Below are 20,719 nucleotides of genomic sequence, written 5' to 3'. Positions count from 1 at the left end.
GGATAAATTGTCAGTCTATAAGTATTATGCCATTGAGATGGGGCTTAAAAATATATATAACAAACCTATAGTTTTTTTGCTAACCCTTAAAAAATAGTCTCAGTCTCTAATATATAATCAAATTGTTTGACGATTTATTATTTCCCTACAATTATTTGTTCATATACAAGGTACTAATACTCATTAGCGTTATTTTAAATAATGTTGAATTTTATTCTAAAATTATATTTTATAATTTTGAATATCACCTGAATAGGTTACGAGTCTGTTAACAATTATTTTTTTTATAACCCAATATAACCTTTAAAAAAAAGAATACCATCTATTTTACATTTATTTATTGATAAAATATCATTGATTAATTAGAAACATTTGTAAAAATGTTCATGGTCATATAGTTTTAAAAAATGAATTGTATTTTGATTTCTTTTAAATAATATTGTATCGAGCTATTCATATTTGTAATTATAATTCGCATTTATAATTATAAATAAAATAGTTCAATATTTTGCAGAGTAATAGAAATGTCATTTGAGTGGTTAATAAAAATAATATAACTGTAAATGATTATGGTTCATTTTATAAAAGGTTTTCGAATATATTATTTTGAAATATAATACATTATATATACTATATACTGATAAATTATAAAAAAAAATGATAATAACCCAACTCAAGGTATCTGCAATTCAAATTTTTTTAATTGGAAGCTAAACAAGTAGGATTAAGGTTAGAAAGATATGGGTTAGGGTTAATTAAGGGGGGGGTATGGGTTAGGGATAAGATATATTTTAGAGGGTTTTAATAAATGACAGGTGATGTGATTAAATAATTTCCTTATGATGACCATAAAAAATAGAGCCATTATTATATAAATAGAAATTCCAAATCTAATGGAATGGGTAATTTACGGTGTAGGATTATTAAAATGATTAATATAATAAATTATAAAGTGAAACATATTTTTAAATGCTAGAAGATTATTAGAGTCAAATGTCTTATGGATTTTTATAAGCATATGTACTAAATGGTGTTATTAGTTGTTGAAATTGAAACTACAGAAAAGTGACATGACAGCTACTTACCAAAATTATTTTGATCAGTATTTCATATATTATACATAATTGAGTAATAAAATACTGTAAAATGTAACATTATATCATATATGCACATGAAAATATAGATTCCATATAATAACAATTATAATAATAAATAAGGATTTAACAGTAGCGCAACTTTTTAAAGGTGAAATGGTACCTATGAAGGTCTATGCAAAAATAAGATGTGAGATATTTATAAAATAACGGTAAGGCAGAAAAAAAATTCACCTGGAGGATAATTTCCTGGAAATAAAATAAAGTTAAAATCTTCGGAGAAAAAAAGCGTAAAAGAATTCCTTATTTTTTCTTTTTCTTCAAACATTAAAATAATCCTGCGGCCATAAAAAAAATTAATCTTAAAATATTATCAAGATGCACTATTAAGGTTGCAATCTTTCTTTGGATTAAGCAAATCAAATTGCTAATATTAATATGATTTCAGTAAAGATCAAATATAGAAAAATGTCAATTATTATCATAATTATAAATTCTTAGACTATTATGATTTATATAAAAAACAAGGAGGGGTGGTGGGGGCTGCAGAGTTTTTGAGCGATCAAAAATTTAAAATAATTTTTACGAAAGTTATTTTATATATAATTAAATCTTTTGCAATTTCTATACATATAAAATCTCTCAAGTTGAAATCACAATTTATATTAAAAATTAATTTTCAAAGATTTATGCTCAAAAATTTTCTGAAGATTTTTTTTTTACATTAAACTCAATACAGTTATAAATTTAACAAACCAATTATGATAAATATTTTATCACAAAAAACCCATTTTTGTGAATGTAATTCGGATAATTTATATCCATGCCAAGTTTACGCTATATTTTAAATTAAAAGTTTATATTTTCTGAAAACTAATAAAGTTAAAAACAACTTTTAAATTGCCGATAGTAAGGAAAGAAGGTTTCTAATCGCTTTCCAAAAAAATAAATATTGGTTTGATGTTATAATTGGAAAGAATTTAATATTGTTAAAATAGGAATATTTTTTGTTTTATTTTAGACACCGAAAGATTTGAAAAAATGAAGGAAAAGACTTAGAGTGCACATAAATTGAACGTTTCAACGCAGCGTTTCAAAACGCATATAAATAATTTAAAATACAAAATATGCTTAATTTAAACGAATACATTTAAAATGCATTATTTGCTTTTTGAAACGCAGCATTGAAATGTCCAATTTATGCGCACTTATAGGTTGTGACATGTGGGTCAACATATTTCCAAACAGCTGGTTGTTTATGTGGCTTCGAGTAAATTACCTAAAAGGTAAGAGAGAAAAAAACAAATTAAACAATGCCACCAAACACTTAAACTAAACAGGGTGTCCTAAAGTGTTAAATAAGTCAAAACAGGACACATCCTTAAGCGTTGAACTTTTATCAGATAAAATAATTGGATCGAAATAAGGGAAGATGAACTTATATTAAGGGGAGGAACCAATGTCATATAATACTAATTAGATTGATAATTCATTTGGTTTCTATTTATGTATAAAATCCATGTGGAAAACCAAAATGGCGGCATCACCAGATGATTTGAATGAATCGGTAATATAGTTAAATATTACATATCATTAGGCTGCACTAGATGTATTTTTGCCAGCCCTTAATAATTAATTTCAGTCTCGAGCGCTTACTAAAATAAAACCGTGCTAAAAAAATTATGATTAATGAATGAATGATATTAATAATTATCTCGGCAACAAAATCGAAAGAATTATTTATTAAATAAATTCGTTTTCTCAATTATTTTGTGTTCTTAATATGTACAAATTAGAGATCTGCAAATCATGTCCCGGCCCATATTTTTTAAAGATAAATTCGGTTCAGGCTTGGTCGGGTCTTATATTTTTTAAAAAATTTCGGGTCGTGCCCGGTACTGGTTTAAAATTTTAAATATGATATCGTTACATTTTATCAAAGAAATTTATGCTTTTTAAAATTCTTGCAAGAAATGAGGAGCTAATATTTATTGTTTTGTAGAATATTTATTTTTACAATCATAAAAAAAATTAAAAATTTTCTATAATTTTAATAAATTCGGGCTGAGCCGGGCGAACAGATAATTTTTATTTAGGGTGGGGCTTTTCGGGACAAATAAAAAAAATTTGGTTCAGGAAACAAATTTCGGGTCGGACCAGGCTTGAAAAATTAGGCCTGATGCATATTACTAATACAAATGTTAGATTATTTTTGCCTTACATTACCCTCCTCGAAAGCCTATCCAGCCCTCCCTTAACGTCCATTAATAAAAAATTGGAGGCAAATAGCTCTTATCCCCAGCTCTTGAGGAAGCGGAATGTAAAGGTAAACCATAAAATCTTATGACGAAACGAATAAAACCTAATTGATTGATTAATTTTTTAACAAACATAAATCATATGCATCCTCTAAAAAAATTATTAGTTTTAATTAAACATTATATAACATTTAGAAATGACCGCCATTTGATAATCTTAATAATGATTCTGGGGGGAAAAAATAATACGAATCACATTTTATTAAAATCCAATCTACACATGATAATAAGGAAAATTAAGTTCCGTAGGTTCGGTTGAGTTTTTCGCGAGTTCATCCAGAACTTTGGGGTACATTGCGTGCTCAGCGATTTTTATACGTTCGGTTAGGGAGTGTTCCGTGTCATTAGGCAGTATCGGAACGGGTGTTTGCGCTATGATAGAACCGGAATCTACATCAGGCTATAATTATGGTCCAAAAAATATATTGATGTCCCCTTGAGTATAAAAACAAAATGAAGATTTTTCTCTTACACACAAAAAAAAAGAGAAATAAATTCCGTTCATATGATTTGGCAAAAAAAAATCTTTAGATCCTCAAGAAAATTTTGTTTTATAATAACTCTGTCATAAATCCTTTTTAATAAAATATGCCTTTTTTTAAATTAAAGAATAAACTTGCAAACCAAATTTGGTTTAAAAAAAATAATTCTATATTCAAACCTCGACATAATGAACCGTGGAACCCGTTATTTTGCACCCGGCCTTTAGGGCTTGCAAAGGAGCTCTCATTCCTCTAAACGAAGGCAATAAGGAGGGGTGGACATTGATGATTTTACGATTCCATTTAGTTATAAAGTCGCCTGGTTTTTTAAACGTTATTCGATATTTTATATGGGAGGAGGAGGAGGGGGATTTCATAACAAAATTTAATTTTCTATATACATTAATCAATTTTTTAAAATATAATTTCTATATAATAACATTCTTATACGTCACTCACTTGTCAATATTCTCATAAAACCGGCGAGGCACACAATATCGATATTATTAACGGTCAATTCCCTGTGGACGGCTTCGTCGAAAGATTCTCTATTCGAATATTCCTCATGTTTTATGACCTGGATAAATAAATTGTTTAAACATAGATTAAAAAAATTTTTAAATGAGAGAAAATTTTTTGTTAACTTTGGTAGGAATGTTGAAATTTTGAGCTAGAGTTAACCCAGGAGCATCGGCTTTATTGGAAATAACTAAATAGACATTATAAGAACAATCCTTCGTTTGGAGGGAATATTCTATCAATGCTTTCATATTGGTACCTTAAATAATAGACAAATATTATTATTATTTTAAAAAAAATCTATTTCTTTTCCATATAAATTAAAACCAAAAATTTAACCTGTTCCAGATATCAGGACAGCAATCCGTTTTCTGCGATGAGACATTACCCGCTGATTTGAGATAGAATCCCCAATTGATCCCATACAAGCAAAATTATCGTCGATACGAATTTCGCCTCCCTTCATGGGTGAGGACGACACGTTTGACGAATCGACCGAAAACGTTTCGTTCAACGATTTCTCCAGGTTATGTATTTGCACCGTATCCCCTTTTACCATTTACGAATAGGATTTATACAATGTGTATTTAATTTGTTTTTTGTGTGTGAAACTCAGCTTATAAAAATAGAAGAACGCAACTAACTAATCACTGAATACCATGAAAAGGGGGGTATCAAAATAGTTTACTAAATATTTATCTTAATTACAAATTTTTTTAGGCGTAAATGATTATGTATTATTATACCTTCAACAACTTTACCAACTATCCAGGCTCCAATTCCCATGGCATTCAAAAGGCTCACTACGTGTTCTTGAACTAGCGTTGCGTCGGACGAATTAACGACCAAAATTCCCCCTAGTCCAAGATTAAAGACTCTGCTCACGTCGAACAGATTCAAGCTTCCTAATTTATATATCCAGGAGAAGCAATGAGGAATACGCCATTTACTAGCGTCCAAAGTACAAGTTAAATTTTTGGGTAATATTCTAGGGATATTGTCTATCAGACCTCCTCCTTTATTTTATTTTTCATATTATATGTCGGAATAAAAACAATTTATATATATATAACTGGCTCGAGTTCCCAAATAACAGAATTATTATTTTGGATTTAATATATTTGAAGATATAATTATTTATCACGTACCTAGAAATTAGATTTTCCGAGAGATTTCGTGTAATAATTAAGTACCGATTAATAATAAAATTTTATGCGGCTTAGATTATTATGATTTTCCAATATCAAATAAACATTAAAATTACCCATATTCACATTTGTCATGAAATTTAAAGGCTACCCATGTGTGTTTGTTTGGGGGGGGGGGGGGTGAGAGGAAAAAAAATACAGAAAAGTAACAAACCTATTCATGGAATATGTAATTTATTAATGATTCTTTGAGTGATAAAATAAAGATAAATCACCATCAATTTTCCTTATAACAGTTTAGGTTCGTCAAGGGTTGGTTCAACTAGTTCTAAAAGCGATTAATCGCAGACACCCATGAAACAAATGCTATAAAATTTATCAATCAAATGTAAAGTTGGTAGTCAACATGTGATCAAATTGTAGAGATACACATGCATGAGAATACGTTAAAAAAATAAACAAATTTCATGACAAATCTAATAAAATTAAAAACGCTGTAAAACCTGTGATATGTGCAAAGGCGTTTATTTTGATGAGAAGCGAGTTAGCATCATTGATTAAAGGTGATACAAAAGGATTGTATATTATGGTGGGAGTCAACAGATATTCACCTACGTAAAATATAGTTTTTAAAAAAAAAAATTATTAACTGAGTTATTTTATGATCAAAAATTTAAAATATTTTGAAAAGTGGTTTTTGGTCTTACTTTGGTCGGTACCGATATTAAAAATCGGGTCAAGCCTAGTTTTAAAAAAAAATAAAATAAGACGTAGAAATTAGTGGAGATCAAGATATTGATTGACATGTCGTTATAAAAATAAAATAACGAATCAGAAAAAAATAACTTTTAACGAGTCATAAGCCATAAATTATAGTCCACCATATTTTTGATTGAGATGATTAAACTTTTTGAAAATACTAAAAAAAACAAATTACACTTATTCAATATACCAAATACACTCGCCTTGGTTTATAAGAAACCAAATTTTTTTAAGTGTTACTTGTTTAGCCCATAGTTTGTATAAGTTAATTCATATTTTTGCAAATAATGATTCAAAGATAGATATGAAATCAATGAAAATATCGTACATAAGTGAATCATAAAGGAGCGGTGAGAAAGTTTGTGAATTGGTACTGAGGCCTTTTTATTTTACCCTGTATTCGTAGTTAGAGCGAATTCGCGGGGTAGTATACAAATATGCTGTATTTTTTTTTGTATACTGAATTATTCAGGGTTAGTCGCGGACAACGTCAAGATCTTAGAAAAATATGAATAATTTTAACTGAATATAACAATACCCAAACTAATTTCGGTGTCCCAAGGGCAGGGGTCACCATAATCCATTCCACATTCGTCCACGAAAACTCTTCTGACCAGACTGAACCCATTGCTATGAAATCCGGAGGAAGCTAAGCCAACTACGAGTTGACCGCTTGAAATGGCCGATTTTGCGGGCAAAAGTAAATTCCTGTCCACTATACCAACACCAAAACCAGCTATGTCAAAATCTAGTCCATGGTACAAACTAGGCATCTCGGCCGTTTCGCCTCCTTAAAAATAATAAAAAACTGTCAGATTTCAAAGATCCTAATTTTTATAAGGCGGATTTTTTAATCTTTTATAATTCTACGTCTTTAATGTTGATTAAAATTTAACCTATCAAACAACAGCCAGCGCTTTTGCATCCCTCCATTATTCCTTCTATCAATTGACCACTTTTGACGATGTCCAAACATGCCGTTGATATGTAGTCGAGAAAGAAAAGGCATTCAGCTCCGCTGGTTAAAATATCGTTCACCGTCATAGCGACTAGGTCTATACCCAAATTCTTGTAACCCGAACCGGATTCTATAGCTATCTTAAGTATATTTTTTTTTAATTTATAAAAAAAAACAATATAAATAAATCCGCTTATAATGATTCTTCAAGGTATGGGGGAAATTTAGAACGTTTTTTTTTAAGCTTTCACCTTTTCTAATGGTAAGGTCCTTCAATATCTCTCTCCACTTTATGTTATTCATCTCTTTTATCTAATTTATACTCCTTCATATTGGCTATAACTTTATAGAGAAAATATTTTAAAATGTAAAAATCTAATATATCATAAATAGTAGGCTTCTTACGAAAATATGAATCGAATCATACATTCATAATGTGCTGCTTACAAAGTCTATTTCCAGCATAGAATCCAAAAGCAAAATATTGGTAAAACATTACACTAAATAAAAAAAAAATTTAGTTGATTGGACCGGAAGTCTCGGAATTAAAATAAATCTAGGAATTAGATGCAGAAGTTGAAGCCCTCTTCTAAAATTTATAATAAAAAAAACAGTATGAGAACCAATTTTTTTAAAAATCCGTAATAAAAAAAATTTTTTTATAGATACTAAAAATAAAATGACACAAGATCTTTTTTATATAATTATTTAAATTTACTTTCAAAATTTTAATCGGATAAACTATAGAGCTTAGTGCTCAACAGAGCTTTCGCCGTGCTAAAACACCCGTTCATCTGGCGCAGGGGATGAGAGGGTTGTATTAAATTTAATAAAAAATTTAATTGGGGGAAAGAATTTACTAAAAATATTTAAAGAATGGTCTTTAAATTAAAAAAAAAACAAATATTAACAAGATATAAATTAACATACCTTGATTGATTCAATATTAATTGGATTATCAATCTTGACTGTATAAAATTCAACCAAAAAAAATGTAATAAATAAAATATAAACGAAGAACTTTGGTGGTTCATCTGAATCGAAAACTCGGCTTAAGTTATTTATAAAATTTTAAAAAAATATATAAAAGAAACAAAATTTAAGTACGAGTACCGTTTTTGCGTCACCGTTACTCAAAATAAAGAAACCCGTTACTCCTAACCTTTTGAAACGAATAACGTTCCTTTTCCTCAAAAAAAGTAACGCCGTTACTTTTCAGTCAGCACAGCATTTATCATTATATGAACATGAAACGAACTTTCAATTTCGAGCCCACTCCATCCGTACTGGAAACGAGCACGGGGTCCTTGTATTTTTCCAACAAAGGCTTGAGATCAAATAAAGCGGAGAATCCGCCTATGCCGCCGATGACTTCCTCCCTATAATTGGTTTTCATGGCCGGCGCTATGAGCCCTAAAAATTTGTCCGTTTTGTCTATGTTCACCCCGCTCAGGGCATAGGAATCAACGTTTAAATGTTCGGCCTCTCCTTTCATCGAGCTTATATATTTTTTTTATTATTAGATGCATTTATTTCTTAAGTCGTTTAAAAAAAAATAATTAAACAAACAATATAATCAAGTTCATTCAAAAGTGAAGGTTTTAGGGGGGAAATCCTGATTCTAATTCTAATCATAGTTATGATTGAAACTTAAGATATGAGAGTCTGAGAATTCATAGTACTATTTAACTTTCTTGGATGAACTGATAAAATTTACAGGGAAATGCTGAAAGGGATAAAAGATGAAACGCGATCTCAGATCAGAAGCGTTCCGAGAAGGGAAAGGCGTCTAAGTCGGTTCCTGGAGGAATATGTGAGCTTCCGTAATTATATGAAAATTAGTAAATTTGAAACTCTTCCAAACCCATATATATATAATACATTATTTTTTATTATCATTTTAAGAAATTTTTTTTTTAAAAAACTAATTTATACATATAGTTTTTCTTTTCTCTTCTCTTTCTTTTGTTAAAGTATCATTTTAAACTTTAGGCGTTTCAAACCATAGTAGTAGTCACGATAAAAAATCTAAAATTTTAAAATATGGATTTGATCGTAAAAGTTCTTTTTTTACAAACAAATATTACAAAAGATTTACCAATAAAAATAAAATTATTTTGAGGAAAATTTCAAAAGTGTTTCAAAAAAAAAATCTACAATCTTCAATGAAACAAAATATCGTTGCAAAACGTATTTTACATAAAAATACATTTTAAAGTTTAAAATGATAATGTAGATACTTAAAAATGATAACTTCAGAAGTTTAAAAAATGAAAATGATGTAGTTTAAGTTGTAAAATTGTATTAATTTCACAAAACAAAATATCTCTTCTTAAAAGAAATATATTTGTTTTTTAAACTTTTGTTTCTCGATTTTGAGTCCGCTAGCACCTATATCTCTTCTGTAAAAATACTCGCTCCCATTATCGCCAATCTTAAATTTATCGCACAAGGAATAGGCCAAGATCGAAGCCAATGACAAAGAATTTGCTACTCCAACGACGGTGAACAGCCTGCCAGCTCCATTTGTATGTGTCGTATCGAGATCTATAAAGAATTGTAATTAGGGGGAAATAAATATTAAAACATTGATTATTTTCCCTCAAGCTAAGGGGATAATAAAGAGAATTTTATTAGATAACGGAATCTCTCACTTGGATCTTATGAGCAAAGGACTCATTGATAATTGGGGTCGTGAGAAAAAAAAACAGAAGAAAATGTTAAGCGTTATAGGGAAATGAGGTGGATATTTGCTTCGTGGAAAGACGATATCATGGAATAAATATTATTCCTAATTAATGATAAAATGAAAGAGAGCATACAGAATTGGTCACACCGGGATTTGGTTAGCTAATATTGGAAAGGAAGTGGCGATGGTTGGAGGTAAACGTAGAAGGGCGTGAAATATTTTTTTTTAAAAATGGCAGACGCGACTAATATAGTTAATGGCTAAATGTCGGATAATTCGGCTCAATTCACGGGCGCGTGCCGGAGACGTTTACAAGGTTCTTTCAAATTTGAGCTGCTATATTTTTAAGGGAAAAAACCCGAGGCCAAAAGTGATATTTTTTTTCTGCCAAAAATATAATAATTACCCCCAACTAACCACCCCTTTAAGAAGCTCCTAACTAGGCTTAATGAATACGCTATACGATTGGTATTTTAATTGGATAGAGACTTAGATTGATACTTATATAATTTAGATAATCGATTTATCTAATTATATCATAGTTATACAAGAGATTATAAATGGCCGATCCCAATTATTTCTAAAAAAAATCGAGGTGTTCATAATTAAAATAATGAATTTAAAAGAATTTTATTACCCGATGGATCAACGTAACAAGTTCCAGCGTTAAATATCAATTGGTGTAATTTACGATTTTTGTCACCGTTTTTGAAATAATTCGGTGTTTGAACGGAAAGTGGTAATGTTTTTGGAATTTCTGAATACGAAAAAAAATAAAATAAATAAACGTTCAAAATCGCTTTAAAAATAAATAATAAAATAGGGGAGTTTTTTTATATATCGTAGCATGAGGATTAGAATATTCTTTCTCCACTTTCCATAATTTTACAGGAAAGCAATTTTGAAAATTTAAATTTCTATTGCACTCAGTAGGATTGTTAACATAATATCGAATTTAATTTGAGCTATTTTTTTGATAAATATTTTGGATATTTTTAAATGTAGATAGAATGGTATAATTATAAAAATTGGTTTGCGTAAAATGGTCATTTTTGACAAAAAAAAGTGGATATAGAATAATCTAATTCTCATGGGACGATATTTTAAAATAGTATTTAGATATGTTAGGGAAGATAATATTTAAACTTTTCAAATGGGTTTCTCTAACAATTTCTAAGCAATGATTCATAAACCTTGTAATCATTTTTTTATTTTTTTGTTAATTTATTTTCTCGTGTTTAATTTTCGATTCAATGCCTGTAAGAGAAATTCATTGTTTAAAGGATTTGATATAAAATGCTATCATGATATTTATATTCTTTTCTTTTGTTATATATTTATTGTTGGTTTTTTTTAAGCTCATCCCCATATCTAGTTGAACCTTCTTTAATTTAGTATTTCTGTGATCATTTTGGATCAATTTTATAAAAGGCATATATATTTGGATCTACTGGGTATGTTAGTATTCTGATCTGTACAAGATATACATTGAGAATCTTTACCTAAATTAATGTAAGTAATCTAGATAGGTTTAGTATTAAATATACCTTAAACTGATAGATGATTTTGTGTCACTTCAAATAAACTACCTACTAACTTACCTCTGCCTTTACAATCTCTCCTTCTACAGCGGTAATAATACTGTAGGCTCAGCTACTCTATGTATGGTATATTGAAAAAGGTTATAGCAGAGTATATCTTTACCTTTATTAGATTTGATATATTTTATTGGGTTGTATATTTTTTTAAAAATCAAATCAAATTTATTTTAATATAATATATCAGACTTTGCAATGATTCATTTCTTCTTTTAACAAATAGTCTTATATTATCAGCTACAGTATTAAGTATAATGTTTTAAAATGATTTTAATTTACCGCGATGAAATAGACCAATCAGAAAAAAAATGACCAAATTTACTATCAAATGACTTTACGATCAGAGTTAGGCAAATCATTTAAAAACATTATGCTTAATACTGTAGCTGATAATATAAGACTATTTGTTAAAAGAAGAAATGAATCATTTGCAAAGTATGATATATTATATTATAATAAATTTAATTTGATTTTTAAAAAAATATTTTTTAGACAACCCAATAAAATATATCAAATTTAATAAAGGTAAGGATATACTCTGCTATAACCTTTTTCAATATACCATACATAGAATAGCTGAGCCTACAGTATATTACCGCTGCAGAAGGAGAGATTGTAAAGGCAGAGGTAAGTTAGTAGGTAGTTTATTTGAAGTGACACAAAATCATCTAACAGCTTAAGGTATATTTAATACTAAACCTATCTAGATTACTTACATTAATTTAGGTAAAGATTCTCAATGTATATCTTGTACAGATCCGAATACTAACATACCAAGTAGATCCAAATATATATACTTTTATAAAATTGATCCAAAATGATCACAACTAAATATGGGGATGAGCTTAAAGAAAACCAATAATAAATATATAACAAAAGAAAAGAATATAAATACTTTTATTAATCAGTCTTATTATATTAAATTAATGTATAATTATAATACAGAAAATATAAATTTATAAATAAAATCAAATCCTATGACTCAATTATCAATTAATTTTATTTATAAGTTATATTAAGAAATTGCATAAGTGAATTCTTTTATATTAAGAAATAGCATAAGTTATATTGAGAAATAAGAGATATTCTTAATCATTAAAATTAATCTTAAGTAATCATATTTATAAAGTTTAATTATATTAAGAAATTGTACATCAAATTTGCTAATTAAATTTTATTAATAGGTATAAGCTTTAAAATAAATAATACATTGCTACATAAAATACTCATAATATAAAATATAATATAATTAAAACAATGTCTGATATATTCAAATTGCTTGCATCTAATATAAGAATTGCATATAATCTGATATAAAAATTGCATATCATCTAATATAAGAATTGCTTGATTGAAATAATTATCTTAAATATTGTTAAGAAATTGATTAGAAGTATCTGATATATTTATGAATATAAAATTTCCTGGATAAAAAATGTAGATGATATTAAAAATTGCTTGCTTGGATTTGATAAAAAATTGCTTATAGAATAATTACGATTAAATAATGCATATAAATGAAAAAATTGTCCATTTTGACCAAAAATGGACCAAGATTATTTTACGATCAAAATCTTACGATCAAAGGAGGCCCTCCCTTTTAAATGATTTTAATTTACAGCGATGAAATAGACCAATCAGATAAAAATGGACCAAATTTGCGATCAAATGACTTTACGATCATAGTTAGGCAAATCATATATATATAGGCTAATTACTAGTAACTATTAGGTCTTGACATTTATCTGGGTAACCTTTAGCAGCCACTACAATGCCCAAGGAAAACCGATCTTGGGCCCATGTGATAGGTAATATTTGCTCCAGTTTGCCTTCACTGCAATGTATCATTATATCGAGTAAGTCGTCTTTTAGTAGCGGTAAAAGAACCTTATACCAATTTATTCCGCGTGAAAAATATATATTCATATTAACTTTGGCGTAGTGCGAATTTATTTTAAACACTTCCAAGCGGTAAAAATCTGTTTTAAAGATATCTCACAATTTTTTAAAACCCATATGAAAGGTAGGATATCTTCGCCTAATTTTTTTTATGATGAGTTTCCCTATTTTAAGCCAAAAATGTAAGTGATTTGGGTTAAGCAATTTTTTTTATATACCAAATAAATTGATGTCCCCTCTCCCAAGAAGCATATTTGTCTAGATGGCTTGTATAGACACATTTTAAAAATTAAATCGTGCTCTCTCCTCTGGCAAAAAAAAATCCTGTTAAGCCATTTACTCTGGAATATCAGGGGAGTGGTGCTTCTAAAATTGTTAAATTCGTTTTTCCATTTATGCATAAATGACTTAACAATAATGCATTAATATATAACATTTTACCTTGCAAAATATTATTTTAAAACTTATTTACAAGGTAAAAGTGATACACCCACCTTTAAGATAAGGCTGGGAAAAGAAAAGATAAGATCATAAAGCTGTTAAGATGTATTATTCTATCTACAAATTAAATATCATAAACTCCATTGAAAATTTATTTTAATTATGAAAGCACCACTTTTTAAAGTTGTTCATTACATTATAATTGGTCGAAGAATTTTAACAATTTTTTAATAATAATTCATCATACCGGCACACTAATTCTAAAAGTGACAATATGTATTTGTTTTTCTTTATTTCTCTCTAGTAGATATTTTTGTCTTTACTCTTTATAATAATTAAGAAAACTAAGTGGTCAATAAACAATGGCCGTGTCTTTTTTGCTTTTAAATTTAAGATTCGCCTAATTTTTCAAAACGGAAATAAAAATCTAAAGGGTAAACAAGTAGAAAAAATAATTTTTGGGACAATGCGTACCTAATTCAATGTATATAAAGAATCCTGGAAAAAACCCCATGGAAAACCTCCGGAAATAAAACCTTAAAAATTTCATATTAAAACAGTATTTTTTTTAAATCAAATTTGACGCTTATAAATAACACTTTTTGAAATTCTAACATATAACATAGGATTTCTTCTACGAGATCTTCTTCAAATCAAAAATCGAAGAATGGTGGGGAATTATTAGTAGGAATGCTTTATCATATTAATATATGGGAGTTGGGTAAAGCAAGATAAATGTGAAAAAGATTTTTACTTTTTTGCTAATTTTTATTTGGATTTTTTTTTACAAATTTGAATTCAATTTTTTCTGGGGGGGGGGGGTTCCTATTGCCGTATATAATATATTATTGTAACGAATGAGTGGCAAACTTGGGTTTCTGGATCACCGAACCTGCAGTTGAATTCGAGAACTTTGGGCCCTTGAGGTGTCAACATGATTCCAGCGTATATTACACCTGTAAATATGTTTTTTAAAATTAATTCATTCATCGCAATGTATTGCATGAAGGGGGAGGGGAATTACAAACCTTCTAAATATTATTTTACTTAAATAAGACAATACTATCAGAAGTTTAAAACGGGGGGCTTCGGAATATAAATAATTCTAGGAAACCTAGCCAGAAATCCTTCTCTCAAAATTTATGGCAAACAAAATTGTTCTACAAAAAAAAAATGTTGCGCGATTTCGTTTTAAAGATGGTGTATTTCTTTGTTTTAAAATTGTTTTTTTCGTCGAATAAATTACGTAGAAACATGGCTACCCTCGGACTCGCGACAAATTTAAAAACCGGAAACCCTAATTTAGTTCCGGTCTCGAACTCTTGTAAATAATAAATATATATTCTTTTTTAAATTTCTTTTTTATTACCAACGTAATGAATATTTTCGGCTTTGAGCCCGATCATAAATTTATCGAAAACGTTTGCTTTGATGTATCGCATGATAGAAGGTGTACCCTTTTGGCGCAAAACAAAAATTAAAATTATGGTTCAAATTTTTTTTTCAATTTATTTAAAAAAAAAAATACTGTAAAGGCTGGCCCACCTCGGGCTATTAAAGCAAAAAAAATATTTTGGACAAAATTCTATAAAACGCGATTATTTTGAAGATTTTTCGACCCAAATTTGCTCCTAAGTAATTTATTATAAGTATATACCAATTTGGTGTATATACATATAAGAAAATAAAGAACAGTATATTAAATCCGATATCATATCTAATTTTGTATTCTGTAAAGATACCAATGGTTTTAATTTTTTATATACTTTTTATTAGTATAACATCTATAATTTAACTCTAACCATAACTTATGTCATTTGAATATATTATAATGATCAGTTATATTTTATATTCAATTTAATTGCAATTCTAAAAGTATATAAAATATTTTTATTGTTAAATCACTTTTATATAACATTAATCTATACACATAATAAGTAATAAACAAATATATTATTTGAAATAAATAATTAAAATTAATATATCGAAGATTTCTTTAGAAATACCAAAATTTCAAATTTATCAGAGGTCAGCATGCGGCGATGGTACCTGTCAATATCACCAGCTTCACTAAAAAGAGATTCTGAAAAGATTGTCGCACACTTTTATAAACAGAATGCGCAAAAAAATAACAATATGGAAGAATGTTTATTAATTAATTATTATTATTAAAAAAATATACATAAAAATGGATTTCGAATTTATTTATAAAAATAAATGATTTTAAATATAACTTTTTTAAAAATTTTATAACATTTTATTTTTGTTAAAGACAGGATCGGATCGATCGAAAATTTTATAATATTGGCCGATAACCGGTATTTTAAAATGGGTGAAATATCGACCCGATCGATCGATATAAAATATCGGTACATCCCTATATAATTATAATCCAAAAAAAATAAAAAGAAATTGTAAGTCCAAAATTGATATATTCAAATTTTTTAACATCATTATAAAATTATCATAAAAAAAATCTCGCATGATCATAATGAATGAATGCTCTCCATCTCCTCTTTCTTCTTTCTATTCAACACCACATTCATATATGACAGTTTTCAATTTTCAACAAAAAAAATATGTGGGCAAAATAATTTAGAACTGCATTAATTTGTGTTTTATATTGGCTATACTATAAATTTTTTTTTTGAAAAAGCGCATATTTTGGGGGCCATTTCTCAATTTATTCTGTTCTTTGTGGAAGAAAATTATTCTCGTCCCCAAAAACACCACCATCTGGTTCAATGCTAGTATAGTGAAATTACAACGCCCTTCAATTAATTAATGAGTGTTGAGTTGAGTTGTTAACACCAACAGATGTGTGCGTCGGGAAGAGCAATAAGATTATAAAACTGTTGCAAGAGGCAAAAAAAATATCAAGAGTTACCCTGAATTCACAGTTAGAATGAATTCGCGCCATAAATTTGTGCTTTGAATTCAGGGAGCCAATCCAATTAATTCTTGGAAAATAAATAAAAATGGATTGATATCAAAATATCGATCCAATATTATCGAGGTTATTTGTTATTCTATGATTTGTTACCTAGTCTTATTTTACGTACAAAAATTTAATTTATTTGTAAATGCCCTTTTTTTTAAAAAAAAATTCGAAATATTTATGCCTATAAGTTTACAGTTGGTTAATTTTTTTTAATATATAAAATTGAATGTTGCGGATAGTGTTGTTAAACGGCCCGGTTTGGGTCAATTTTTAAAAAAGACCTGATTAGTCTTGTATTCATACTGGCGCGATTGCGATTTAACAGCTGATCGATTTTTAAAACCTGTTTATTTGATCAATTATTATTTATTATCTATAATTCAATTCATATTAATAATCTAAGAAATAATGAGTTAATAAAGAAAAATCGATCTCACAAACAGATTGATACGCCACTATGAATTCAAGGTAAGATTTTAGCCTGAATAATATTAAGTATAGGCCTCGAGATTTGGCGAATAGAGGCTTTCTGTCACCTATGAGTAAAATCAGGCTCACGTTATATTAATTGTGGCTAACATCTTAATCGGGCCTTTTTTAAAAAATCGTGCCAAATTGGGCCGTTTAACAACACTAGTGTAGCAGATAGAACGGTGAATATCGAAACAATTATGTGTGAATGTAAATAGAGAATATAGAATTGGCGAAAAATTTCGTAGAAAGACCCATTTCCTAAATATTAATCATATTATTTAATATTATTAAAATTAGATTAGACCTAGGTTAATATTAATATTATAGAAAATATTTATTTTAAGGCTTATTTCAGAGAAACTATTGAGGTAAATAATAATAAGAGTTCACAAAAATTGAATCAAAATGGACAGGCATCAATCGCCTGTTCAAAGAATATACAGTGTAAATAAAAAAATGTCATACCAAAGGGCAAGGGGCGTAGGCCCCCATTCCTCCCGTGTTTGGACCGAGATCGTTATCGTAGGCTCTTTTGTGATCTTGACTAGGGGGCATCATAGCATATGTGTTTCCGTCTACGAATGCCAAAGACTTTTGTATTCACACAATGATAAAAATATGAATATTATTTTAAATCTCTCAAAATTTATAGAACTTGATGGTAAAAAAAATTATTATTGTATGGAAAAAAGCCAGGTCAAATTAGATACAGACACTAGCAAAAGATCTAATTTTTAGGGCTCAGCCTGGTTGTAAACATTTTATGTCTCCATTTTCCAGCTCGTTTAATATTCGTTATGATACGGGAGTTTTTTTTTTATTTTTAGGTCTGGCCCAGCCCAGGTTTTAAAAAAATAATTTTGTAGAAAGAGATTAGAAAAATAAGAGGAATGGAATGTTAAATGATCCATCACCTGATTTTGTAACTGGTCCACTTATGGTAAGCGCAAGATTGTGGTCAGAGGTGCAGAACTTGGTCTAATAATTAAAAATAAACCCTTTTGGGATTCTACCAGGAAAATATATTTTTGGGTTGAGAAATATATTTTTTAAGGTTATATTCTTAAATCATGGTTCATGTAAATAATGTTTACATTGTGATTATATATAAACATAACCGATCTCACCTGAAAACCCATTAACAAAGTTTTTCATGCATGTAAATATGTTGTAAGGTATATGTATACTAGAATTCAGATCAGAGTATACTGGAATATTTAACAAATCATTTACAGTTAGGATTGGTTAAATTTATGCTATGAAAATTTTTTTTAAATCAATTTATTTGATTAAATTAATGATTTTTTAAATGCTAAAATTATTTACAGTGCATATTATTTAATTTTTAAAAAGTTGATTTAAGCCAGAATTGAATTTCACATGTGTATAGTTCTTACCTATGAATTTCAGACATGACATGAAATTTTGGATTCAAATTAAAAAATATATATAAATTTATTGGGATGATCTAAATATTAAGGATTCCATTTCTAGTATACATTGAATTCTAATCTAACCCTATGACATATATATATAATTTTATAAATAACCCTTAATAAGCTAGATTCAAAAAAAACAACTAAGAATATTAATGAATTTTAAAAAAAATGATGTAAAATTAAAAAATTATAAACTGATATCTCTGGCCCAGTAAGTCTTTCTTCAATCACGATTTTATCACCAGCTGATCCAAATTTCTTCTCCTTTAAAAAATTGTTTAGGTTTAGTTTCATTATATTTTATATGAAATTGACAATAATTTTAGATAATAAGAAAAAACATGATTATTATTTATCTAAATTCTAAGAAATTTTACTTAATTATTATTTTTATAAATTATGTTTAAATAAAATGAAATTTATACCCATCATGTTAATGAATGAAGGAAATACAAATAAGATGCATGCAAACATATTATAAATTAAATAAATAATGGGTTAAAAAGTTTTTATAAGAAAATTAAAAAGGAACATTGGTATTGTGCCAATCACCACCCTATTATTATATAAGACTGAGGCAAGCAGGTATAATACAGCAGACATGACTAAGTTAGAAAAAATCATGTGTTAAAAAGACAGAATAGAAGCTTAAGGGAAGACTTTAACAAAGCCGGGACATGTTATAGAAAAAAAGAGTTGGAACCAACTAATTTGAAATAGAACATTTGATGCCATGAAAATTTCAAATTTGCAATGAGAAAAAATGTCTTGTAGCCAATGATGATAAGAAGATATTTGGTTATGATTTTTATTCCTAATTTACATAGATTTATTGATTAATATTAATTAAAATGTTTTTGTTTTAACTGATTAAAAGATAATACATAATAAATATTTTAAAAATTGTAACCTCCTTCATTTTATTTTTAAGTAAACATAAAAATTATAAGTGATATATAACTAATGTATATTACTATTTTCCCCATTTTAAGAAAAATCAAAGTGAATGTTTACTATCAAAATTTGTGAAATTGATTGAATTGCATCATCCTTGTTTTCAGTAATAATAACGCCCTTACCTCCAGCTAATCCATCAGCCTTAATCACAAGTGGGCAACTTATATAAAATATTTATTATATTATTGTTTTGTGTAAGTAAAATACTTCTCCTGTAAAGATTTAATATAATCAATGGCAGTATTATCATCAACAAACACCTTAAAATCTGCAGTTGGTATTTTATATTTTATCATGAACTCTTTGGCAAATGATTTCTCAAATTCTAGACGTGCAGCCACTTTACATGGTCCAAAGCACTTAATATTATACTTTGTTTGTAATAAGTCAACAAACCCATCGGCTAAAGGTTTTTCAGGCCCGATTATAATGTAACTTATATTATTATTAATACAAAAAGTTGCTAAATCATCATAAGATACAAATATTTCATCTAATTATTAAATTTAAAGTATATATTTTTATTTTATTTACTTATATTAGATGCATTTGAAAGTAGATGTGTACCAGAATTTCCTGAATATATAAAAATATGATTTATTAAAGGGCTTTGAGATATTTTCCAAGTTATTGCCTGTTCCCTAGCCCCATTTCCAATTATTAAAATATTCAAATTTAAGGTGCTCATCTGAATAATTAGAATTATCAGAAAATATAGTGATTGATTACCTGGTAAGTAAGATAAATGTATAACGGCAAACGCCAATTTAAGAGAAAGTATACTTCGACTGAATTCTTTACTAGTAGTAAACAGAATGAATAATTCACCACAAAGTAAATAATAAATATCCTATACACTATAACTCACGTCTAGAACTGTTTTTTAATTTTAACTATTCCTTAGCTCATAGGCGTAGCCAAGATTTTCCTAAAGGGGGGGGGGGGAATTAAATTTTTTTTTAGTCTATATATAGTCATAAAATATTTGTACAAGAGAGGA

General features: G+C 28.0%; 1 protein-coding gene across 1 annotated transcript; it reads right to left on the bottom strand.

Annotated features, from left to right (window-relative positions):
* Positions 1–2,821: 2,821 nt before the first annotated feature.
* Positions 2,822–20,502, bottom strand: LOC135924930 (trifunctional purine biosynthetic protein adenosine-3-like). Its single transcript, XM_065460074.1, has 21 exons — positions 20,449–20,502; positions 20,254–20,407; positions 19,927–20,212; positions 19,777–19,879; positions 18,958–19,026; positions 17,789–17,914; positions 15,278–15,365; positions 14,779–14,864; positions 13,287–13,455; positions 10,608–10,727; positions 9,642–9,828; positions 8,540–8,780; positions 7,220–7,421; positions 6,862–7,113; positions 6,065–6,172; positions 5,160–5,429; positions 4,753–4,962; positions 4,539–4,672; positions 4,354–4,471; positions 4,074–4,213; positions 2,822–3,812 (listed from the first exon to the last, which is right to left on the bottom strand). The coding sequence occupies exons 2-21, from the start codon at positions 20,405–20,407 to the stop codon at positions 3,627–3,629; spliced, it is 3,249 nt and encodes a 1,082-aa protein (XP_065316146.1). The 5' UTR covers positions 20,449–20,502; the 3' UTR covers positions 2,822–3,626.
* Positions 20,503–20,719: the final 217 nt, after the last annotated feature.

The sequence above is a fragment of the Gordionus sp. m RMFG-2023 genome, chromosome 1 (genome assembly GCF_954871325.1).
Source record: "Gordionus sp. m RMFG-2023 chromosome 1, tfGorSpeb1-WG-v2, whole genome shotgun sequence".
In the NCBI taxonomy this organism is placed as follows: domain Eukaryota; kingdom Metazoa; phylum Nematomorpha; class Gordioida; order Chordodea; family Parachordodidae; genus Gordionus; species Gordionus sp. m RMFG-2023.
The sequence above is the reverse complement of the archived record's forward strand: the minus strand, read 5'-3'. Positions and strand labels throughout refer to the sequence as shown.